General features: G+C 38.4%; 1 protein-coding gene across 1 annotated transcript; it reads right to left on the reverse strand.

The window, feature by feature from the left end:
- Positions 1–431: 431 nt before the first annotated feature.
- On the reverse strand, positions 432–24730 carry LOC128383672 (Fc receptor-like protein 5). The gene is made up of 7 exons (XM_053343260.1): positions 24682–24730; positions 23899–23934; positions 5664–5927; positions 5346–5585; positions 5050–5100; positions 4660–4755; positions 432–490 (listed from the first exon to the last, which is right to left on the reverse strand). Exons 1-7 carry the CDS (start codon positions 24707–24709, stop codon positions 432–434), a joined length of 774 nt encoding a protein of 257 aa, XP_053199235.1. The 5' UTR covers positions 24710–24730.
- Between the last annotated feature and the right edge of the window lie 1823 nt (positions 24731–26553).

The following is a 26553-nucleotide window of genomic DNA, read 5'->3' on the forward strand; positions in this document are numbered from 1 at the left end:
AGGGGACTCTAACCAAGCAGGTTTAAAAACTGTTCTCCCTAGTGTCTATCAGGCCTGAGGGTGCACTATCCCACCCACTCGAACTGAAGGAACAGGAGGTGAGGTGAGTGCTGAGATCAGTCAATCCAGCTGCTGGACCAGATGGAGTACTTGGCAAAGTACTCCAGGTATGTGCCGACCAGCTCACTGGGGTCTTTACAAAGATCTTCAACATCTCCCTGGCACAAGCCACCATACCACCCCGCTTGAAGTCAACAACTATCGCCCCTGTCCCCAAAAAGACAGCCTCGGAGGATCTGAATGACTACAGACCGGTTACACTCACTCCTGTGATAATGAACTGTTTTGAGAAACTGGTCCTCTACATACACATAAAAACCAGACTCCTGCCCTCCTTCGATCCACATCAGTTCGCCTATAGAGCCAACAGTTCAACTGAGGACGCCATAGCCATCACTGTCCACACAGCGCTGAGTCACAGCTGAGTCATCTGGAACACCAAAAGATCTACGTGAGGTTGCTCATTGACTTCAGCTCGGCATTCAATACAATCATACAAGATAACCTGGTGGGTGAACTGTTGGACTGTCCTTCCCCATTTGCTCCTGGATCAAAACTTCCTCACAGAGAATTAAAGCTGGTCCCCACATCTCTTCCTCCATCACTCTCAGCACCGGCTTCCCACAGGGCTGAGCCCTCTCCTCTACTCTTTACACTTACGACTGCTCACCTGCCCACTCGTCCAATACCACCATTAAATTCATGGACGACACAACCATCATAGGCTCATCTCGGAGGGGGGTTAGTCTTACAGGGCTGAGGTACAGAGACTGTCAGAGTGGTGCTCAGTGAATAACTTTACATTGAACACCACTAAAACAAAGGAAGATGATACTGGACTTCAGGAAGAAGCGTGAGACAGATCTGCCCTCCTCTGCATCATCGTATGTGTGGTAAGGGTGCAGACTTTTAAATTCCTAGGAGTCCATGTTTCTGAGAACCTTTCCTGGTCACCAAACACAGCAGAGAAACTAAAGAGTGCACAACAGAGACTTTATTTTCTCAGAGAGCTCAGGAGGAACAACGCTAAGAGGAAGCTGTTGGTGGTGTTCTGCATCATCACCTACTGCATCACGGTGTGGTTTGCGGGCTGCACTTCTGCAGATAGGAGTGAAATAAAAATTCACAACTTGTGAAAACACATTTTGGATTTTACAACTGTAACTTCTGATCTGCTGGAGGCGAATAGTTAGGATGAGTCTAAGGGCCATTAATGACAGGGACCCTAAAATATGATTGCAGACTGCTGCCTGTAGGTGTGGTTACAGTAATTGTGTATGACTGGCGCGGCCTGTGCCTGGTGGTGGGCCCCAATTATTATTCAAAAAGTTTGCGTTCATTATATGATTTTATAGATGTTAATTTATTTTAATTAAAGAGGTTAATTTATATTTAAGTTTATTTGATGTTATTCATTCATATTAAGAAGATTTTCCATTTAATAATTTTACCATTAAGATACATTTAGACTGTAAAAGACAGTCTGAAGCACATTACTTACAGAGTTTATCAGCTTGTATCAAACATTGAACTCCACTGAATGCTGCCTGCATTTCTACACAGTGTTATATTATCACTGCTCAGTGTCAGTAAAGATTATACAGTTAGTATTAGACTATAAGAGAGTTACAAGCCTGCACAGGTAAAGTCATTTAAAGCTCTGAATGGGTCAGGTTGGTTCTGCAGGTGTAGTTATAGTAATGGTGCATGGTTGGTGCAGCCTGTAACAGCTGGTGGAGCCCAATGTGATGTCTGGTGGCACCTCTGACCAGGACTGGTAGTGTACTGTATTCACTGTTACACTGTTAGAATATTAGTACAACTATTATGGTGAATATATCATGTTTTCATGTAGTATTATAAGACTTAAAGACAAAATATAAGTGAACAGTTTGTATCTGAAAGAGGAAACTGGACGACTACAGAGCTGCTCGCTGATAAGAACAACTTGTTACTTTGACCACAAGGAACAATACAGACAATCAGATTGTCACCACCCATCTGGTCAAACTGTACTAAGAAACCAGCTTCAGAATAGACTTACTGGAAACAATATGAGGAAGTTGTTTCTGTGGTGTTAAAAAGAGTTTAAGATGAATTCATGGAGGTTGTTGGGAAACTGTTCAGCTAAACCAGATTCTGTTCTAGTAATTCAGACTGGAGCTGAAATACTCGGTCATTTCCAACTTTCAACCTAAAATAAACCATTTCTGACTGAATAGTTTAAAATAAACCACTTAGAGAAAAAGTACAACCTGACAGACTGAATTCTGGGTAAAAAGTGTCTGGTGATGGTACACTGGTGTTGTAGAGACACCTCGTTCACTCAGTCACTGCTCCCAATATAACAGACACTCTACAGTCACTAATCATCATCACTGACAGCTGTGGAGTTATTCTCACATCTACTAAATGTGACAGGTTGCATTGTGGGACACTACTTCAATGAAATATCAGGATCATAAATGTAGTTCACTATATAGTGAATCAGGAAGGATTTAGTGATTCCTGTTGGTGTTTTCTCCAGTTAAGTCGTGTGTTTCCAACAAACAGGTATGTGCCGACCAGCTCACTGGGGTCTTTACAAAGATCTTCAACATCTCCCTGGCTCAAGCCACCATACCACCCCGCTTGAAGTCAGCAACTATCGCCCTGGTCCCCAAAGACAGCCTTGTTTCTTTCCAACAGTCATCAGCACAGTTATTAAACAAAAAACCCAATAATGTTTATTACTGTAATGCAGTCATGCACTGAGCACTTTGCTGCACTTTAAATACTTTTATATGTATTGAATAAAAATTTACCTCACTAAATGTTCTTATGTGTAAATGCATCACTTGAGTGCCACAGCTAAGTTCATTGTATACTTATACAATGACAATAAAGGCTTTCTGATTATGACTCTGATAATGTCACCATATGGGTCTGTTTACTTTGTTGCAGCGGGCGTATGAAGGTAGAATAGAGCCATTAAAACAAAGAAGAGCAGACTATGATTTGTGTTTGTAAACAGTGAACTGTAAAAGTGAAATAAAAATTCACAGCTTGTGAAAAAAAGACAAAAAAGACGACAATTAAGGGAGAGGCGACATTTATCTACAGTCACAGACATTTTCAACATGCCTAACGAGAGCAAATCACTGTTGGAAAGTACTCGCAGTGACGAAACTCCAGAGAAGTCAGGTAAGAAACCACAAAACACAATCAGCACTGTAGCTAATGCTAATGCTAATGCTGCAGCCTTCTATGTAATTATCCTTCCGCGACATGAATTCACGCATTATGTTCCTCTGACCAGGACTGTCAGTGTACTGTATTCACTGCTACAGAATATTAGTACAACTGTTATGGTGAATATATCATGTTTTCATGTAGCATTATAAGACTTAAAGACAAACTATAAGTGAACAGTTTGTATGTGAAAGAGGAAACTGGACGACTACAGAGCTGCTCGCTGCTATAAATAAAAAGTTGTCACTTTGACCACAAGGTACAAAACAACACATTGCCCCCACCCATCTGGTCAAACTGAAGTGTGAAACCAGCTTCAGAATAAATCAGGAAGTTGTTTCTGTGGTGTTAAAAGTGTATTATATGTGTTTTAAAAATTAGTAAATTATAAACTTTGTAATATGGGACTATCAGCAGAAAGCAGAGAACATATCATGGACTCAGTTTCTCCAGTTAACTCATGTTCCACCAAACATGAGCGGTTTGGTGAACACAGAGCAGAGCAGCTTTACCTCTCTTCCTGTTTGGTTTGATGACTATTTGTCCATAACTGACGTCTTCAGCTGTTTTCACTGCTGAGTAAACTGCAGCTGGATCACTCTCTGGAGGATGAAACACATTACTGACATTAATACACCTGATAATACTGTTATATGTTAAATATCTACTGTTGCTGCAGATTCAGATTATTTATGCCCATGCTACAATCAATGACACTGTTTTGTAAAGTATTATAACAGCTTATCATTATAGCAACAAACATTAGTTAATAGGAGCTTTCTTTTTAACACTATGAAACAAACAAGTGTCATGTTCAGAAAATGGAAAACATAAAAACCACAGAGCTGCTGACTTCTGTTCAAACAGGTTTTTCATTTGTCCCCATAATCCTAAATATCCCAACTCTGTAAACCCAGAGAGGTCCTCACAAACATACAAGTTTAACTCTACTAACATCTGTAATGGGAATTCTTATTGTTCATCTTCTCTGATACAAATGAGTAACTATGTCATATTATTAGGTGTATGTGTGTGTCATAATCTGCTGACCATGAAACCACTTATGTTACATGAAATGCTGATTGAGTGAACATCATGTTATAATCTACTGACTAACCATTGTCCTGATTGTACTCACATTATGACTATTGTGCTTACATTGTTCTGATGGTAGAATAAGGGGATGCTTTCACTAGATAATATGTATATATGTATATAATCTGACTATTTCCTCTGCTCTGGGCTCGCTGTGCCATCTCACGCTTGAGACAGCAAGGAGTCCGTCTGCAGACGGCTGAATAAACTAGAGAAAGACAACAAATGGCTTTGTGCTTCTTGATAATAAATACTGCCAGAACAACACATTACCTCCACTCTGTCTGATTGGCTGCCGACGAGATATTTTGACGTCACTGTATGTGATGTCATCAGTGATGTCATCAGTGATGTCATCATCTGCAGCAGCTGAAAGGAACCAAAATGATCAGAAATATAATTTATAATATAAGAATATTAATAGACATTTAATTTATATAAACTGAACAAATTAACAGAAATTATAACTTAATAAATACAAAAATCTAAACTGAAAAGTTTGTTGAAATTTAAACATCTGTGTCTGACCTTCAGATTTCCTCTGAACACATCGTCTCACCAGGAGAACCAGTAGAACCAGTAGAACCAGACCACAGACAGGTGGAACAGACCACAGCACATAGAGAAGAGGAGAGGGGAGGGGAGGAGGAGGAGAGGTAGATGATGAAGGAGGAGAGGTAGAAGTGAGGGGAGGTGGAGATGTGGTGGGTTTCTCTAAAATTAAACAAAAATAATATTTAAAAGCAGATTTAAATATTGACTCATTTCAGTGTTCAGAAAGTAATCAGATTACTGAGACTGGTTCAGTTTATTACACATTAAGCTTTGTTTGGGTAAAATGATCACATGTTACATTTTGGGTTAAATGCTGATAAATGTCCCAGTTTCATTAGTCAGTGTTAGTAGAGTTAGAAATGTTCTCTCACTATGAATCACTGCTGAAGCTTTAACTTCCTCACCTGTGACAGAGATCCAGCTGGATGGAGACTCTCCATGACTGCTGCTGTGACACTTGTAGAGGCCTTCATCAGACTTGGAAACATGGTGGATGGTCATGTGACCTGCAGGCTCAGTCCTAATGAGGGAGCCATCTTTATAGAAATCAGCTGTGAGGTTGGAGGTCTTTGTTTTACAGTGCAGAGTGACATCATCTCCCTCCATCACAGGGAGGACAGGACTCTGCAGGATCACTGGTCCACCTCAACACAGAGACAAACTACAGCATTTCATCATTTACACTCAGCTTCATCAATACTAACTCCACAGTCTGATCTTACCAGTGACAGTGATGTTGATGCTGTTACTGGTTGCTCCCTCTCTGGACTCACACCAGTAAACGCCACTGTCTGATGTTTGAATGTAGCTGATTTTACAGGAGGAACCAGCTGGTCTTCCCCAGTCCTCTCCACACTCCTTCCTGGTGTCTCTGGTTGTGTTCCTCCTCAGCTTCCATCCAGCAGAGCTGTCGTCCTCCTCACAGCTCAGAGAGACAAACTCTCCTTTAAACATCTGAGATCTGCTGGGACTCACAGTCAGAGAGGCTGAGAGGGAAACATAATGACAGCTGTTCAACAACAATAATTATAGCCAAACAGTTTTAGTGACAGTTTTCATCTAAAAAGTGTCTCCATGCTGCAGCCAGTGAGTAAAGAATAAAGATGTTCATTTTACTACATTTACACTTCATGTATCATCAGTAAATCAGAAAGTTGTTAAATATCAGTGAATAAAAGAAGTTCTCTCTGACAGTGGCAGGTTTATATATGGGTGATATGGACGTTATTAAGGGTTAAAATGTGAAAATAAACGTATGAATAACTTCACATTCTTCTTTTGTGAACCCAACATCAAATTTCTGCTTTTAATCCATTTAGAGAGAATATATTAGAGCAGAGGTGTCAAATTCATTTTAATTCAGGGGCCACATACAAGCCAATTTGATCTCAAGTGGGACAGGAGCAGTAAAAGTAAAAACTTGAATGAGTGCAGTTTCAACAGTAGTGTCTGTTTTGTCATGTTATTTTGCACAGAAGCTGCTGATTGATAACATTTTGTATATGAATGATTTCAATAAATTGTCACAATATTAATTAACATATATTATGATAATATATGTATGTATTGTTTTTTCAGAGGATTGTATTCATAGTAAAGGTGGAGGGAAAAAACATCATCAACATGCAAATTAGCTCTGAGCGGTGATGTAAGAAGCTCTCTGATTGGCTGTTACACATTGAGGGGACAGCTGTAGGAGAACAGAGAGGAGACTAGCAGTTCATTAAAAGACTTCCAGACTCTATAAGAAAGGGATTTTCTCTAGAACAACTGGACTTTTTATGGTATTTACAATTACGTTATTACTATGATAAAAGTAACAAAAAACATGCTGTAGATCTGGAGAGCCAGCACTAAAAGAAATCCTCAGGGCATATTCATGTGAATCTACTAAATGTACTATTTCGAGACTATACAAGGGTTCGAAGACAAAAGAGGAAGGGCAACATTACTGTGAACGACAATGGAAATGTATTCATTCACACATATGGAGTTTGAATGGAAATGTTTAATGAAGTTCTTTATTACACCAAAAGTTAAAAACTCACTAGTAGAAGACCCTTTATGCTGGAGAGGTTGTGTGGGTCGGGATGCAAACCATCTTCATGTATTTTGGGAATGTCCAAGGTTAAAACATTTCTAGTTAGAGGTACATAAAACCACAGAAGAAATATTTGATATTAAACCAATTCAAAATATTCTTCCTGGGTGAAGCTGATTTATTTGAGGGAAATGTCAGTAAAAATATATTAAGAATGATGATAACTGCTGCTAGGAAAACTATCACTAGGGACTGGTTCCAGCCTGATCCTCCAATGATGAGAGAATGGGTTGACACGATCAATGACATATCTAATGGAAAAAATAACCTTCTCACTCAATTTGCAAATGGCAAATTCATTAAGATACTGTATGGTTATGAAAAAGATACAACTTTATAACTATAAATGGAATAATTTATTTATTCATTTATTTTTATTTATTTTTGGTTACATACATCCTTGTTCTATTGTTGTCCGCCCTTCCTTTTCTTTTCTTTGTTTTCCTCCCTGTATAAGGAAGTAGGAAATGTAAGGAGGCTTATAACTAAGGAAGTATACAGGCATATGTTTTTTAATTGTATTTTTTTTTAAAGCAGAGACTATACTTTTTTTAATCCATAGTAACTACTGGCAATTGCATTATTGTATGCAATGCTCTGAAAAAAGAAAGCAACTAGATTCCCAATATGTGGTCAGTTTATCCAAATAACGCCTGTTTATAAATCTGCTACAATGTTTTCAGATGATGAGGATGAACCAATCATCTGAGAGAGAAAATGATCTGATGAACCAATCAGTGCAGCTCTTTGGTGATTTACTCTCTTTGGTCTTACAGATATAATCTAACAGTTGTAGCTGCCACATGCCACTGCAGCGGTCTGTCAGACCATCATTCATAAATGTATATGGCGAAATATCACATTTATGGAGTAAACCTTCTGCCCAGATCCTGAAAACGCTGAATTAGTTCCTCAAATGAATTCACATTATTTACACACACAGGCATGAATGAGTGCCACACATCAAGGAGAAACCCGTCATCAGGAGGGATTACCCCGATCTGCCGGTCCTAACTGGCTGAGGAAAAGATCATAACAGCTCTAAATTCACTTTTTTGACCACCAGCCAATGTGGCTGGTAAGTTTCTGAAGTTACCAGCCAATCAGAATTTCCAGTAGCCAAATTTTTTCTATTGCAAAAAAACAGATTGTGATTTGATCATTTTATTAAAATAGTTTTGGCATGGCAAACATACATGAAGTGCTTTTCAGGACAGCTAAAGCTCTAAATTCATCTTACACTGAAGTTGGCAATGTATATCCAATTAAAAATAATTACAATAAAATTAAATTTAAGTACATAAAAAGTCATCCTAACATCATAAGAGCTCTCTGAACTGTCTTCAGAGTCTGACTACCTGCCAACATTTGAGTGTATGGTGGAGATAAGTATACACATTTAAATACCTAAATATGCATGAGCACAACATTAACAGCTATCTATGACTGTGTTTGCTGCCATTTTTGTTTGTTCTGTGCTTTTAAGTATAGTTTGTGTGTATACTGTGAGCATGAGTATAGGCTTATTTGGTTATTTTATTTATTAGTATTTATCTTAGTTGGTATTTATTTATTCATGTTTCTATTTGTATTACAACAAAACATGAACATCACAGTTTAATACTGTGGTACAAACACATAAAAAACAAACAAAACAAACTTTTGTCACATTTAAACTTTTGAATTGGGCTTCATTAATTTTCTCTCCTATATAGTTCACACATCACATCTTGGTTTTTAAAAAGTAGTCAGTAAACTCAGCATCGTCTGACGCAGGCTGGAAAATGTGAACTTTTACTTACAGTTAAAGTCTGTGTAAAGTAAGAATAAATATGTGTTTTGAGTTTGACATACCACAGAAAAGTGTGTTGTTAACCACTTGAATGATTAAAAAAATCGCCAAATATATGAAATTAGGCTTCAAAGTTGTTTCTCTGCTGCCAAACGCTGTGGGCGTGGCCTCTGAGTCCGTTGAAGCCCCGCCCCCTACCAAGTGTCACCTGTCAATCAAAGTCACCACCTCTACCAGAAACATGGTTTCATAAACACGCAACCAATGAGCATATGAAACGTCACGGCATGTTGTTCATGGGAAATGTAGTGTACAGGAGAAATTTGACCAAGAGTCATGGGGGAGCGGGTTTGACCGACATGATTGCCTCATTTATCACCGACCAAGCTGGCTAGTGAGTTTTTTTAAATACCCGGCAAAATGAATTTTCACCCATATTTGTCGGGTCAGTGGGTGTTAATTTAGAGCACAATATTAAGAGATTATTATTATTATTATTATTATGGATTATAACATGAATTTAGAAAAATCATTGGGTTCTTTTTGTGTATAAATATATATAGCCTAAAAATAGCCTAACTGACGCAGAGAAACATTCATACATAATACCTGCCATTCAAACCTAATATATCTAGACTCAGTTACCATAGCAACATTACCTTCAGGTTTGGTAAATCACAATGCTTGTGCTAAATAACATATTTACATTTTCTCCTCTCTGTATTTTGCACACTGAGGTTAAAACACCTCATATTACATTCATTACTGTAAACTACTAAATGAACAGTGTGTATTATCTTACACAGTTGAAAGATGCAAACCTCAGCGTGCTGCGTTAGTAGATCAGCTTGCACATTTTTTGATGTTATGACCTTTAGTAAATCAGGCCTATAATGTAGAAGACTGTGTTCTCTCCAGATGTAATGTATTATCTCAGATGAGCAGTGAGCAGATAACAGCTTTAGATGATCAGATGAGAAGTTTACTAACCTTGGTTTGTTGTGTAGAACAGCAGTGAGCTCAGACCTGAAGAGAAATGACACTCAGGTTAGTTTGAGCTTTTACACTTTGACATAGAACAAGACATTTCTACTTCAGAGAGACGAGGAACCATAAAATATACTATTTAGATGTAATATCTAATATTTACTGATGCTTTATAATAATAATAATAATAATAATAATAATAATAACAGGAATCATGTTGCAAAAAAACAGACAATATGATTGTTTAATCAAAAACATGAATATTGAGACAGAGGAAAATCTGTCAATAATATAAAATATAATACATCAGATGATCCATGAAGAGATATAAACTCTGCTGAAGTGTGTCTGAGCGTCATTCATGTAATTCTCTCATTTCCAAGTGTAACCCTTCCTCCTGTCAGCCTGACCCTACCCCCACATTTGAATCATTCCTCTCCACACACTCTCTTTTTGAGCCATTTCTCTCTGGTTTCTGCAAACACCACAGTACTGTGTGAGGTCAATGATGTCCTCCTCTCTGCTGACACTACAACATTCTCCTCCTTGATCATTCCTCATCTCTCATCTCTCTTCAGTAGGAATCTCTGGTCTAGCCGTACAATGGCTCCACCAACAGAAAACAGTTCATCAAACTTGGTCCACACAAATCCTCCATCTCTCCGTTCACCTGTGTCCCCCAGGATTCTGTTCTTGGACCCCTCCTGTTCCCCCTGTACATCCTACCTATTGGCCAGATCATTTAAAATCATGGTCTTAGTTTCCATTGTTACGCTATGCCGATGATATTCAGCTCTACATAAACTCTCATTCCCCCAACGATTCCCCCTCCAGCAGCCTAGCTAACTGTCAGATTTACACATTTTGGATGCATAAAAAGTTCCTCAAACTCAACTCTGATGAAACAGAAGTACTGTTCATTGGTTCCAAATCATCATCTCTAAAACTCTCCACTCTAACCATCGGCAGTCTGTCTCTCACCCCCGCACCAGCAGTCAGGAACCTCTGCATCCTCTTCGACTCTCACCTTTGATGCTCACATTAATTCCCTCACTAAGACATTTCACTCAAACTCTCATGCTCAGACTCTGGTTCACACATTCATCATGTCCCACATTAACCACTGTAACTCCCTTTTCATTGGTCACCCGGCAAGATCCAGCCAAAAACTAGAATACATCCAGAACTCAGCAGCCAGAATCCTCACGGCCCACTTCACCCCATCCTCTCTCAGCTGCACTGCCTCCCTGTTTTGTCTCAGATAAAATCTCACCTTCAAAGCTTCAAATCCCTCCATAGCCTGGCTCCTTTATACCTCAGCGAACTCCTGACTCCCTTCACAGTCCCACACACCAAACTGTCCACCTTGGGAAGCCGGTCCGTCTCACCATGGCCCCCAAACTCTCTCCCTCAATCCCTCTGTGACTGCCCTTCCTTTTCTACATTTTCTACATTGTAAAGTGTCCTTGGGTTTGTGAAATGCCCTATATAAATTAAACTTATTATTATTATTATTATTACAGAGATAATAATAATAATACTTTTAGCCCTATATATTATTTATATACCTTATTTTGATTCTCATTTGCAAGATCTGGTTTGATCTGGTCCTGCATGAAATAAAATCATTGTAAGAAAAATCTTGTAATATGTTAAAATGTATTTTGGTCTGCAACCAAAAACAGACAGTTAGGTCATTTATTTATACAGTACATGATAACAAACGTCAAACAAACAAAACTTTAATAACCTGACAATGTTCCTTTGTGGTCACACATTTTTATTTTTGTTCAGTAATTTATTTTAAAACTTTGTTTTAAATGTTTTAAGTGTTTAACATGTTTAAAGTTCCTCACTAATATTGCAACAGACTTTTTACTGTGGTATTTTGGAAACTTCAGATCCACTTACTACCTCCCTTTCAATAACATTGGTAAATATATTGTTAGTGTAACAGTGTGTGTTCTTATTCTATTTGACTGTGTAATTTAGGGATATATCCAATCAACTTTATTTATATAGCACGATTTTAACAAACACAAGTGTTTCCAAAGTGCTGCACAACAAGATAAAACACAATAAAAAGATAAAAGCAATAAATGAAATAAATTAAGTACACTGCCCGCACAAGATAAACGTATACATGTATATACATACAATCAGCACACTACATGGTGTCAAAAGCCAAAGAGAAGAGGTATATAGACTCACACTGTCTACTCAACGTGAACTAATGAATGAATGGCTTCAACAAGTCAATTAAAATATCCACAAAACAACATTTTTACTGTTTCTGTTTTCAGACAAGCAAACTAACTAAATATATCAATGTAACATTATTATTATATATTAACACTATATTCATAGTTTGATTATATTTATGTATTTCTCAGTGTCAGTTCCTTCAGGGATACATGAATGATAAATAACCATGTATCTCACCTCCTCTCTTCTATAACTCAGCTACATGTTATAAATATAATGATTTAAATATGGACAGTACAGATTGTACAGATTGTACTCACAGAGCCTCAGAAGAGATGTTCGGTCCATTCTGCCTCTCACTGATATGAGAACAACTCAGTTTGGTCACAGCAGTTAAACCCAACTTCCTTCCTTTGAAGGAGAGCATGCTGCTGTGTGGTTTACTCTGCAGCACTTAGCAGGAAATGGCTAATTTACACTAGTTTATATTATTAACCATCGATGGATTGATAGTATTTAACTAGTTTACTATCAGTTCTTAAATATAGTGTGGAGCTGCAGAGGAGCAGACTGATCAGGTTTAATCAGCTGTTAATAAACCTCAGCATGTTCTCCATGTTGGTGCCTTTTAAATTGCCCCTCGGGGGCAAAGAAAGTGTTTTGAATTGAATTGAATTGACCTGTTGTTATAATGAGCTCAGTATAAATTCCTCTTCCACTAATTCTAGTCTAACTACAGTCATGTTGTACTCACCACACTGCTGAAAACATTCACTCTTTCATTATTTCCATCTGTCCACTTTGTTGTTTCTCTCCATCGTTAAACTAACAGCAATAAAACTCTAAACTTCCTGCTGACTTTTCACATTAAAAGTCTGACCCTTTATTGTTGGGCTTTTACACTGAAAATCTTGGAGGAAGTGTTGAGTTGAGTTTCATGAACAGTAGATTAAGATGAAGAGAAATGACTTGGAGGAAATGCTGCATTAATAAAAGATTAAAATCAACATTTATTGTGTTAAAAAGAGGAAATGAAGGTAAATCCACTCTGACTGCTGACTGACGGCAGACTGGAGTCCTACAGCGACATCTGGTGGCCAAAATACATCAATGCATCTTTATGACTGATTTCAGTGAATATATTACTAAATGTGAGTTTTTCATGTACAAAGTACACATGAACAAATTAAAACTCATCTCGTGGTTGTGATGAGAACATTAATGTTTCCTCAGAATAATATAATTATAATAATAATAAGAATAATCAGTTTGACTGTTCAGCTGAATATGAAGTTGAAATGATTCTGTTGTTCTCGTTCATATGTTGTGTAAAAATGCACATCATGTGTAATAAACTGTAAAATCATGTAATAAACTTCAGAGTCACTGAAATAAAACTGAAAACAGTTTCTCATGAAACGTTTTCTTATAAATCACGTGACACACCAGGAACTCCTCCTCTCTTCAGCTGGCGCTGAGTTTACTTCAGTGTTTCTCTGTAAACTGCAGCATCATATTTATGTTTTCATATATCAGAGCTGAGTAATGTGGAAATAAAATGTCATAAGAACGCCTCACATTAGGATACTCAAAGTTCATCATTAATGGAGATAAACCCAAATATAACAGAGTTCTGGTAAATAGATGCTTTATTTTTATTTAAAGTACTTTACAATGTTTTTCCTGCTGCTCATTAAACACAAGCTGTCAGTTAGGTTCAGTATCTGCATCATGAAGACAGTCAGACATCACTGTAATACAACTGTACTGACAGGTTTATAGTTTTATTCATATGGGAAACTTTCGATTTTACTATTAGTCCACTGACACGTGAACGCAACAGGGCGGGCCTGACGTCATGACACTGCGTGTTCAGAGACAGTAGCAGCAACATGACTAAATAACGAGAAATAAAGATCAACTTCTAAACTTTTAACTGTGTAATTATCAGTTTAAAGCGTCGCTGGTCTGGAATTCATCAACTAATGAAGTTTGTTGAGGAAAGTAAGAAGAGAAGAAGAGAAAGATGTTTGCTGTCGTGTTTCTCCTCGTATGTTTCCTGTCCTGTTCTGTCTCTGAAGGTAAGCTGTGACATTTATATTTACTGAACACTGTAACTCTGCTTCACCTACTGTTACTGATCAATATTAAACTGTTACTGATCAATATTAACCTGTTACTGATCAATATTAAACTGTTACTGATCAATATTAAACTGTTACTGATCAATATTAACCTGTTACTGATCAATATTAACCTGTTACTGATCAATATTAACCTGTTACTGATCAATATTAAACTGTTACTGATCAATATTAACCTGTTACTGATCAATATTAAACTGTTACTGATCAATATTACACTGTTACTGATCAATATTAACCTGTTACTGATCAATATTAACCAGCTACTGATCAATATTAACCAGCTACTGATCAATATTAAACTGTAGTGTATAAGTAGGCCTATATATATAGGCTATATAAGTTGTATCTGCTTGCTGGCAGGTTTCCGGACTCCTCCCTGTAATGGCGCAGTTTAACTTCCTCATCTGTATCAGTTTTAACATGATGAGTCATTACCAGTTTTTGGGGAAGTTACTTAAAAAATGTAACTCGTTAGTTTTTTTAAAGTAATGCGTTACGTTACTGACGTAATTACTCCCTGTGGAAAGTAGTTACACTACTAGTTACATTCTGCATTACTCCATTGACTGCTCTCACCTTTGTCGTCCACCAACATCAAGTTAACGTTTAAATAATCGATTCTTGACTTTTGTTAATCGATGCAAAGTCCTCCACGTCTACATCTCGATGCATCTCTAGAAATTTCCCCATCCATCTCTGACACTCAGATGTAAAGTAAAACTGTAGAAAATTAATTGGAGCCAAACCTCCACTTCACATCACAGCAGTGATGCTGATGAGTAAAATGTTGTTTTAACTCACAGGAACCATGGTCAAAACCAGAGTCTATATCATCTATATTCATATCTACTATATAATGTACAGCTGCCACATGTTTCCATCAACAACACTAATGGATGGAACTGCCTAATGTAGTGAAACTCATCTTTTATTCATCCTTCAGAAGTTAGAAATGACTCACAGAATGTGCAAATAGAAGAGTTCAGTTCACCTGTATTAATAATAACAGCAGATTCTGTATTTATGAGCAGTTTGAAATGACAAACATCACATTTTATACCAATACTGAACATTCACTTGTTTCACTTTTAATGATGAAACATAAAAAGTGAAGAATTTTAAAACTGATTTTTCTCCTCTGGATGTTTTTTATTGTTCTTTAGAGCTACAGGAACATCAGATAACAGCAAAACCTGGAGAGACTGTCACTCTGCCATGTCAAGCTCCAAACAACGCCATCATAGCAGTTGTTCAGTGGACCAGACCTGACCTTAAGAAACGTGTCTACTTGAAGCGAGACGGGCATCTGAACACAGCAGACCAGGATCCATCTTATGTGAAACGGGTGCAGCTGGAGGACGATGAGATGAAGAACGGTGACCTGTCTCTGATTCTGAAGAACGTGAACAAAAATGATGGAGGAACATATGTGTGTGGCTATATAGAGGAGAGAACTACTCAGATTAAAGTCAGCAGCATCGTCTTCCTGAATGTTACAGGTGAGTTTGTAGATGTGAGAAATGATAGCTCCACATTTGGACAGGAGTATGATCACATTTTCACAGTTCCACATGTTTTGTTCTTCAGGCTTCAGCACATTGACTTGTAAATAAAATAATGGATACCACATTAAAGTCTCAGCTTTAATGTGACTATTTTTACATCAGTATAGAAAGAACTGTGAGGGAAATAAAACCCTTTAACACAAACATGTGGAACTGTCCAAATACTTCTGGACTGTACCTGACAGCTGATACCTCACACCCGTTTCTGCTCTGTGGGTCCAACAGGTGGAGACCCAGAGTCTGGAAAAGAACCAGAGTCTGGAAAAGACAAGTCTGGACAGCTTGGAGTAATTCTGCTGTCAGTTTTTCTGGTTGTCTCTGCTGCTGTGAATGTTGTTGGTCTTGCTGTTGTTGGTCTTGTGACCTACAAGAAGCGTAAAGGACGTTCAGAGTATAAATCAGAGTATAAATCAGAGTATAAATCAGAGTATAAATCAGACCCACCTGTTGATAATACAGAGTTTATTTAGCAGCTTCAAGAGAATGAAAACAGTCAATAAACATCACTCATAACATCTCTGATACTCCAGTGTAAAAACTCCACAGAAACTGAATCAAAGTAAAACTCAGAACTCCTTACTGGGGATTTCCACTGGGTCCGTCAGCGGCGCGGAACGGCTGTGCTACGGGTTAGCTCCGTCCTCTGCCCGGCGTCAACTCACACCGTGAGCGTTACAGCAGCGGAGCTCTGGTAGAGAAAGCTGCCTTTTAAAATGACGTTGCACTGTTAATACAGTAATTACGGCAGCCCAATCAAACCCGAACGAGTGCCTTTAGTCTACAGTAATTACTGTAGTAGCAGCACAACTAAATGGCCCGATTTTGTTAACTTGCTCAATTTTGGTTGATTTGGTAATTTTCTTTGATTTATGTGCTTATCCCATCTGTCAGTAGGCTACGTAGCTAGATGGAGTCTTTATCTGACTGTTTTATTCCTGTTTGTTGCTGGAATACGATCGGGAGGCTGCACGGGTTGTTTTATTTTGAAAAACGGAAGTTTTATTATGCCGATTCAGTGTCGGACTTCCTGTCTGGTGCAATCTGCTCTGTTGAGCTTGTCGCGAGTTGGAAACGGCTCCGTCAAAAATAGAAATGCTACCTATTGATAGCGCTGCGGCGCGGGAGCCGCTGCTGAGCCGTTGCTGACACGCTGCTGAAACGTTCCCGGTGGAGATACTCTCATTGGTTATAGTGTTACCTATCAGCTCCGGTTACCGCGGCGCAGCTGTAACGCGCCGCTGCCGGACTCAGTGGAAATTGGGCTTTAGATTGCCACCTTATTGTGGTCTTTTTAAAATGTGTTGATGAACTGTCCGTCTGACAGTGACGGAGCTTTCTTCATCACAAAGAGAAAAATCATCCAAATGTGAAAGAAAGTAAAGTTTAAAAAGACATAACTGAAACTTTGTAATGAGATTAATAATAAAAAGAATTGACAAAGAGCTTTCCAAAGAGAGAAACCTGAACAAGAGTAGATCCAGTAAGAAGAAGCAGTGAGGTTAATGCATGAATTAGTGAAACAGAGAAAACTAACAGAAGAAACTGAGTTCAGAGAAATCCATTGTAAATAGTTTCTACTTTTTTCTGATAGAAATCAGAAAGCTTGTTTTAGTAAAACTTTATTTTTATGCAGCTTTTTAAACTCAGGTCTTATTAATTATTTCAGAAAAGTGTTGCTGTCTAGCTTTGAGTAACTCATATTTAAAATTACAAAGACTGTGTTTGTAGAGGTCAAGGTGAATTTGAAGTTTAGTTTTTCTCCACTTACGCTCTGCTGTCCTGCATTCTGTTTTTAAAGCCTTTACAAAGTGTTTAACATGGAGATGGACTCACAAAGAAAAAGAGAAAAACAAACATCACACACAAACAAAGACAGAAAGCAAACAGCTGAGGATTTAAAACACGTAGAAAAAGAAATGAAATATAAATGTAGATTAATATCAGTAATAAAACTCAGCTGTAAATGTTTTGATTTAAATATCCTGAAAACAAACAAACAGTGTGGAGCTTCTTCATACTTTGATTCTCAGCTCGTCTGATGATGATTCAAAGTGTAAAACTCTCAACTATAAATATCTCTATGTGACTGTAAATAATCTGAATTGATTGAACTTTGTGGAGAAAAATATAAAATACAGAATTCTGTGTTCAGATGTAAATGAATAATGTGAGAAATAATTATTTTTATATTCCATTGTTTCCTTTCCTCTGTTCACATTGCTCTTCGCTCCTCTTATGTTTATATGTTTATTATTATTAGTAGTTTGTTTTTCACTCAATCACTGTTCTGTTCATATTTACAGCTTGAATTTAAATGTTTTACTGTTTGAATGTACTGAGTTTAAATGCATCATAAACATTTAGTTTATTCTGCAGGTGAAGTTTTTGTTTCTGATGATTTTTACACATTTGTTCTGCAGAGTGTTTGAAAATGTAAAGACAATAAAAGTGTTTAAAGTAAAACCTTCCACTGTGATGCATTTTACACTTGAAGTTACATCAATCAATCAATCAATCAATTAATCAAAGTGTTTCAGTCTACTGACAAACTGATAATGAGACAACAAGAGACAATATGAAGAAAAGAAATAAAAACAAATTAAAAAGATAAAAACTGAGACCAATGCATGCAGGAGAAAAATTGAAATTAAATGCGATGAATAATGTATAATAATCTGATGTGTTGAGTCTGAATTAAAACATTTAGATAATAAAGCCTGATAAAAACAGTTTTGAGTCTGCATTAATAATAAAATGACAGATTTCTTTCGTTTTGTACTGAAGGGAAAGGCGGAAATAAAGTGGCTCAGCAGTTTCCGACCGGACTGTGTGCTGCCTTAAGAGATCCGACCGGACTACAGGAGAGAAGAAAGGGGAGGGACAGAGCGCGGGAAAATTTGAATTTATCAGATTCAGATTCAGCTTTATTTATCCCAGAGGGGCAATTCAGTTTCTACGAGCCCAACCTCACTCAAACAAACTGTAATCAACGACATTCGCTCCCACACAACATCAGAGCAAGTGACAAATGACCAGAGGGGAAGTAAAATACAATACTACACAATACTACACTAAATACATCTGAATAAGAAACAGCTGAATAAAGTGCTTGAGAATATTGCACAAGAATGTTGCTCTGAGTAGAGTAAAGTGCAAGTGCAAAATGAAGTTCCAGGACTTTATGCACATAACAAATATATAAAGGATTGTTACAGGCCCCAGGAAAAGAAAAAGAAATCTTATTCTGCATTAAGCTGCTGAATAGTAGGAGGAATGAATGAACTGAAGTAGCGGTTTGTCTTTCTGTGTTAATGTGAATTCTTTAGAAAGAGCGTGCTCACTGTTGATGATACTTACTGCTTTCTGGAGGACCCGACGCTTCCAGAGAGAGTTTAGATCAATCAACTTTACTACAGTAATTTTTGAGCAGACTTCGACCACACAGCCAAGAGAATTTTTGTCTTTTACAGACAAACCAGCAAACAAAAGAAAAAGTTTACAGGCTCTCTATGTATGACAGGTATACAGTACACAAGATGGGTTTTGACACATTAAAAGATCAACCAAACAATTGAACTGAAGGTGAGTAAAACTCTTTTATTTGTGTGATTGAAAATACAAGACTAGATTTTGGTCTGGACTGAAAACGTTGTTGGCTATTGTTATGCCTGCAGACGTTTCAGCCCTTCTAACAGCCAAGAGACACAAACTGGAACAAGGCAACGTACAAAGAGAGAGGATTTACACTTCATTCAAAGTCTGAGCAGCACAGAGAGGCAATGACTGTATGGAGGGACAATGAGAGAGCAGTAAGAACTAATGCAACACTGGAAAATGTCCTTAACTATACTTAAGTTAAGAGGCTTGTATATTTAATTTAATTTACTGTTTTTATGTATTTCTTTTCAGTTTTTCAAAAATTACAAATTATTATGTTGTTTTTCTATCACTGTATTAGTTTACTACCCAATTAAAACATTTGAAACTGTAAACACTGTTATTGTCTCATGTGTCCCTTGTCTGAATGAGGCTTTTGTCTTTTTTTATGGGTTGTATGTCTAGAACCACTGCACCTCTTACTTTGGTGTTTCAAAGACTACTCAGCACTGTGAATCATCATGTACTTTTTAATCCTGCAGAAATGTTTGTACACTGGTGTTACATCAATAACTAAACATGAAGTCATAAAATGAACAACAAGACAAACAGTAGATGCATTAATGGATGTGAAGCTGCTCTGCACATGATTTTACCAGATTTAAGAAAACAAGTTTATAACATCATGGCAGAAAATAATGATGTTTTCTTTAGTAGAACAGAGACAGACAGACAGCAGCAGAAATATAAACTATTTCCTGTCTTCTCTGTAACTTCAAGTCAAACTAGAACATGAGGAGTTCCTCAGGAAGCGTTTCAGCTCCTCTGATGTTTTTCATTCATGACTCGAAGCTTCAGAACGACGACTCATTGGTTCAGTTCAGAAGTGATGCTCTGTGGTGACGGAGGGGATGATGTCATCATAGTCCTCATCCAATCCCTGCTCAGCCTGGATGGGTGGGGGCGTTGCCATAGAGATAGGTGGGTCATTTCCTGTCAAAGCAGTTTAGAAATGTAGGTAATTAATCAACTTTCAATCATCCACACCAGAATGAACCTGATTGATTGATTGATAGTTTCTGAGTGTCTGTAAAGTGAGTGAGTGATTCAGAGTGTTACCTGTGGGTCTGTGTTGATATAAAGACACCATGAGGAGAGTGGAGATGAAGTACGGACAGACCACCACTAGGTGGCAGATCAGTGTGAACACAAGCTGGGAGGGAGCTGAGACAGGGGGCGGGCCTTCAGATGCAGGGGGCGGGGTTGTTTGTATACAGGGCGGGGCTTCAGATACCAGGGTCGGGGCTGTGGTTGTAGGTTTTTCTGTAGAAGAAATCCCACCTGGTCAGGTGAACATGTGGATGAAATAAGTGGTGAAATCAAAGGTAACTTCCTCACCTGTGACAGAGATCCAGCTGAATGGAGACTCTCCATGACTGCTGCTGTCACACTTGTAGAGGCCTTCATCAGACTTGGAAACATGGTGGATGGTCATGTGACCTGCAGGCTCAGTCCTGATGAGGGAGCCATCTTTATAGAAATCAGCTGTGAGATTGGAGGTCTTTGTTTTACAGTGCAGAGTGACACCATCTCCCTCCATCACAGGGAGGACAGGACTCTGCAGGATCACTGGTCCACCTCAACACAGAGACAAACTACAGCATTTCATCATTTACACTCAGCTTCATCAATACTAACTCCACAGTCTGATCTTACCAGTGACAGTGATGTTGATGCTGTTACTGGTTGCTCCCTCTCTGGACTCACACCAGTAAACTCCACTGTCTGATGTTTGAATGAAGCTGATGTTACAGGAGGAACCAGATAATCTTCCCCAGCCGTCTCCACACTCCTTCCTGGTTACTATGGTTGTGTTCCTCCTCAGCTTCCATCCAGCATCCTCACAGCTCAGAGAGACAAATTCTTCTTCAAACATCTGAGATCTGCTGGGACTCACAGTCAGAGAGGCTGAGAGGGAAACGTAATTGAACAGGCTTAGTTAATGAAATTAAATCAAAATGGTAATTCAGTCAGATTGATGTACAACCCCAATTCCAATGAAGTTAGGACATTGCGTAAAACGTAAATAAAAACAGAATACAATGATTTGCGAATCCTTTTCAACCTATATTCAATTGAATACACTACAAAGACAATATATTTAAATTCAAACTGATAAACTGTGTTTTTTTGCAAATATTCACTCTCTTTGAATTTGATGCCTGCAACACGTTCCAAAAAAGCTGGGACAGGGGCATGTTTACCACTGTGTTATATCATCTTTCCTTTTTGGGAACTGAGGACACTAATTGTTGAAGCTTTGTATTGGAGGGATGTATATGAAGGGAGGAGCAGGTTGTGTATGAAGGGAGGAGCAGGTTGTGTATGAAGGGAGGAGCAGATTGTGTTATGAAAGGAGGAGCAGGTTGTGTTATGAAGGGAGGAGCAGGTTGTGTTATGAAGGGAGGAGCAGGTTGTGTATGAAGGGAGGAGCAGATTGTGTTATGAAGGGAGGAGCAGATTGTGTTATGAAGGGAGGAGCAGGTTGTGTATGAAGGGAGGAGCAGGTTGTGTTATGAAAGGAGGAGCAGGTTGTGTTATGAAGGGAGGAGCAGGTTGTGTATGAAGGGAGGAGCAGGTTGTGTTATGAAAGGAGGAGCAGGTTGTGTTATGAAGGGAGGAGCAGGTTGTGTTATGAAGGGAGGAGCAGGTTGTGTATGAAGGGAGGAGCAGGTTGTGTTATGAAGGGAGGAGCAGGTTGTGTATGATGGGAGGAGCAGGTTGTGTTATGAAGGGAGGAGCAGGTTGTGTATGAAGGGAGGAGCAGGTTGTGTATGATGGGAGGAGCAGGTTGTGTTATGAAGGGAGGAGCAGGTTGTGTATGAAGGGAGGAGCAGGTTGTGTAGGAAGGGAGGAGCAGGTTGTGTATGAAGGGAGGAGCAGTTTGTATATGAAGGGAGGGGGCAGGTTGTGTTATGAAGGGGGGGCAGGTTCTGTTATGAAGGGAGGAGCAGGTTGTGTATGAAGGGAGGAGCAGGTTGTGTTATGAAGGGAGGAGCAGGTTGTGTTATGAAGGGCGGAGCAGGTTGTGTATGAAGGGAGGAGCAGGTTGTGTTATGAAGGGAGGAGCAGATTGTGTTATGAAGGGAGGAGCCGATTGTGTTATGAAGGGAGGAGCCGATTGTGTTATGAAGGGAGGAGCAGATTGTGTTATGAAAGGAGGAGCAGGTTGTGTATGAAGGGAGGAGCAGATTGTGTATGAAGGGAGAAGCAGTTGTGTATGAAGGGAGGAGCAGATTGTGTATGAAGGGAGGAGCAGGTTGTGTATGAAGGGAGGAGCAGGTTGTGTATGATGGGAGGAGCAGGTTGTGTATGAAGGGAGGAGCAGGTTGTGTATGATGGGAGGAGCAGGTTGTGTATGAAGGGAGGAGCAGATTGTGTATGAAGGGAGAAGCAGTTGTGTATGAAGGGAGGAGCAGATTGTGTATGAAGGGAGGAGCAGGTTGTGTAATGAAGGGAGAAGCAGGTTGTGTTATGAAGTGAGGAGCAGGGGCAGATTTTGTATGAAGGGAGGAAAGGAGGAGCAGGTTGTGTATGAAGGGAGGAGCAGATTGTGTTATGAAGGGAGGAGCAGGTTGTGTATGAAGGGAGGAGCAGGTTGTGTTAGGAAGGGAGGAGCAGGGAGTGTTATGAAGGGAGGAGCAGGGAGTGTTATGAAGGGAGGAGCAGATTGTGTATGAAGGGAGGAGCAGGTTGTGTTATGAAGGGAGGAGCAGGTTGTGTTATGAAGGGAGGAGCAGGTTCTGTTATGAAGGGAGGAGCAGGTCGTGTTATGAAGGGAGGAGCAGGTTGTGTTATGAAGCCTACACCAAAGCCAAAAGCTATATGGTTAACTAGCTGCTAGCAACTTCTAATAAAATCGAGCAAGTGATCAACATAGTCAACGTCAGGTCATTTTTGCAGTGGCGCAGAGAAGGTAGTGCTGTAAGGTAATAAAATAAAACACTTGGCCAAAATAGAGCCTCTAAAATAAAATAAAAATCGATTCTGGGTAGAAATATCAATTTTTAAAATCACCCCATGAAAAAACAGACATTTGCTCTATTATTATTATCACCATCAATATCTACTCTAACTATCTCCAACTATATATTATGATCATATCTGCTCATATAGTATATATATATATATATATATATATATATATATATATATATATATATATATATATATATATATATATATATATATATATATATATATATATATATATATATATATATATATATATATATATAATATAATATAATATAATATATATATAAATAATATGAATGTTTGAAATTTTCATTTATAACCACAAGGGCAGAATGATGTCATCATTTAAGATATTCAGTTTTACAGGAAGTAGAAGTCATGGGTTTCATTGCAGAAGTGGTCTTTAGAAAAACCTAACCTTTACTTCCAGCTGTTTCCAGAGGTTGAGGAGGACTAACTAACTGATATTCATCAGCAGAGTGACCCTTCAACAGCTTTACATCATCAGATAAGAAGTTTACTGACCTTGGTTTGTTGAGCAGAACAGCAGAGAGCTCACAACTAAAGAGACAAAAGAACAAACCAGAAACACATCAAATCATCACTAAACTACACAGATGTGATATATTAATAGATAAATATGTAGCTATTTGTATTAGCTCACCTTTTGTATTTGTGTAGCAACTATTAATAGAGGTTTTGGTACAGTAGGTTTCCTTTCTGTTTTTTGTTAGCTCTGTTTTAGGAGTCCTCTTTTGGTTCTATTTCTTTGTTTATTTGAACAGCATCACCCGGCCTTTATTTTATTCCTGTAATCCTTGGTTAATAAATAATTTTGTTTAAACCTTAACATCTGGTTTTTATGTTACATATTTCCTTTAACGAGCTGGGTTTAACAGATAAATATATTTAAATATGAAAGATGATCAAACTATCTTTTTATATTAGAGTTTGGTGTCAGTGCTTCATTCAGCTCATAATCAGTTCAGCTTCATCTACAAAATGTTCATATTAATGTCAGTAAGAGATAAAACCAGAACAACATCTGAGGATGGTCAACGTGTTTACATTCAAATTTAGATTATTGGAGTGATTGACAAAAACGTATCTTGCTGCAAGTTTAATTATTTGAAACATTTCTATATTGTTCACTGTCTGACCGTTCATCCTCTGCTCAGAGAGAAGAGTCAGTGACCACATGTCATGTTTAGATGAGTTTAAAACCATATATCAGCATGTATTGTGTATAACTCAGCTGACATGTTATAAGTATAATTATTAAACCTGGACAGTACAGATTGTACTCACAGAGCCACAGAAGAGATGTTTGGTCCATTCTGCCTCTCGGTGATGTGAGAATGACTTTGTTTGTTCACTGCAGATAAACACGACTTCCTTCCTCTATAGGTGTGAATGCTGTGGTTTACTCTGCTGGAAACTAATTCATAGTAGTTTATATTATTAACAGTCACATGAAAGCTTTAGTTAACCCTTTATGTATAAAACCAAGTTGCTGAATTAGTAAGAAATAACTTTAATAAAAGAAGTTAATCTGAATAAGTGATGACAGCAACATTAGACATCAGCAGCAAACACATGAAGTTACTAAAAGTCTGCTGGCTCCAACATCTCACAGATTACTGCTAACATGATGTTTCATTTTTTATTTCTCCAGTGCTTTCAATACAATACAGCCTGTGTTCCTGATGGACAAGCTTCAGCATACAGGAGAGGATCACCTCACATCCTCGATCCTGGACTACCTTACAAACTACAGTATATGAGGTCTCGGGACTTTGTGTCAGATACACTTATGGTGGTGGACTTACACAGGTACAGACTCTCCCCTCTGACACCGGTGAACATCCAGAGAACGGACACTGACATGGTGACATCTCACAAGTATCTCAGTGTTCACCTGAACAATAACCTGGACTGGACTGACAACACCACTGCACTTTATAAGAAGGAGCAGACTCTACCTGCTCAGGAGACTGAGGTCTTTGGAGAATAGGGAGTTCTCCTGACGGACCTTCTATGACACTGTGGTGGCATCAGCCATCTTTTATGGGGGGGGGGTCTGCTGGGACAGCATGTTGTCCGCAGACAGGAAGAGACTGTTTAAACTGATGAAGAAGGCCGGCTCTGTCCTGAGATCCCCCCTCGACTTGTTGGAGGTGATGGGAGAGAGGAGAATAATGAATAACAACTCCTAACCCATGAGGGACACTCGGACATCACTGCAGAGCTCCTTCAACAGCAGACTGCTTCACCCAAAGTGTGCAAAGGAGCGATATCACAGGTCCTTCCTTCCTGCAGCTGTCAGAATCAGGTATATTATCATTCAACACCAATATTACTAATGTGCATAATGTTAATATGTTAATTGTTCTTTACTAATATTGTTTTTATTTTGTATGTATATTTTTTGGGCCTTTATTGTACAGGTTAGTAGAGATAGACAGGAAACAGGAGGCAGAGAGGGGGAAATGACATGCAGGATAGGACCGCCTGCAGCGAGGACTGTAGCCTCTACACATGGGGCGGGTGCCCTACCCTCTGAGCTATGCTCTACCCCAGTATTGTTTTTATTGCTTGTGCATTTTTTATTGTTCTTTATTCATTTTATTTTATTTATTTTATATCCACTTGCTGCTGTAACGCTGTAAATTTCCCCATAATGAGACTAATAAAGGAATAGCTTATCTTATTTCAAAAAACTTTACTGACAAAAGTTAAGATGTGAGAATGATCTTTTGTTCACTGCAGCCAAAAACTTCCTTCCTCTTTTGTAGGTGTGACTGCTGCTGTGTGGTTTACTCTGCAGGAAACATGCTAACTTATATATATACACTATTAGCAGTCACATGAAAGCTTGAGTTAACCCTTTATGTATAAAACCAAGTTGCTGAATTAGTCAAAAATAACGACAGCAACATTAGACATCAGCAGCAAACACATGAAGTTACTAAAAGTCTGCTGGCTCCAACATCTCACAGATTACTGCTAACATGATGTTTCATTGACTTTGTGAGTGACAGTGTGAAGGTTTGTCTTTACTGAGCAGAAGACTACTGCTGTATTTACACTGTTTCATTCACTGTGGAGACGTCTGTGCTAGATGTGTGTTAGAGAGTCTTTATTCTACTTCCTTCATGCTGTCTTCCCTCTGATCAGTCT

The sequence above is a fragment of the Scomber japonicus genome, chromosome 22, assembly GCF_027409825.1.
Source record: "Scomber japonicus isolate fScoJap1 chromosome 22, fScoJap1.pri, whole genome shotgun sequence".
Taxonomy (NCBI): domain Eukaryota; kingdom Metazoa; phylum Chordata; class Actinopteri; order Scombriformes; family Scombridae; genus Scomber; species Scomber japonicus.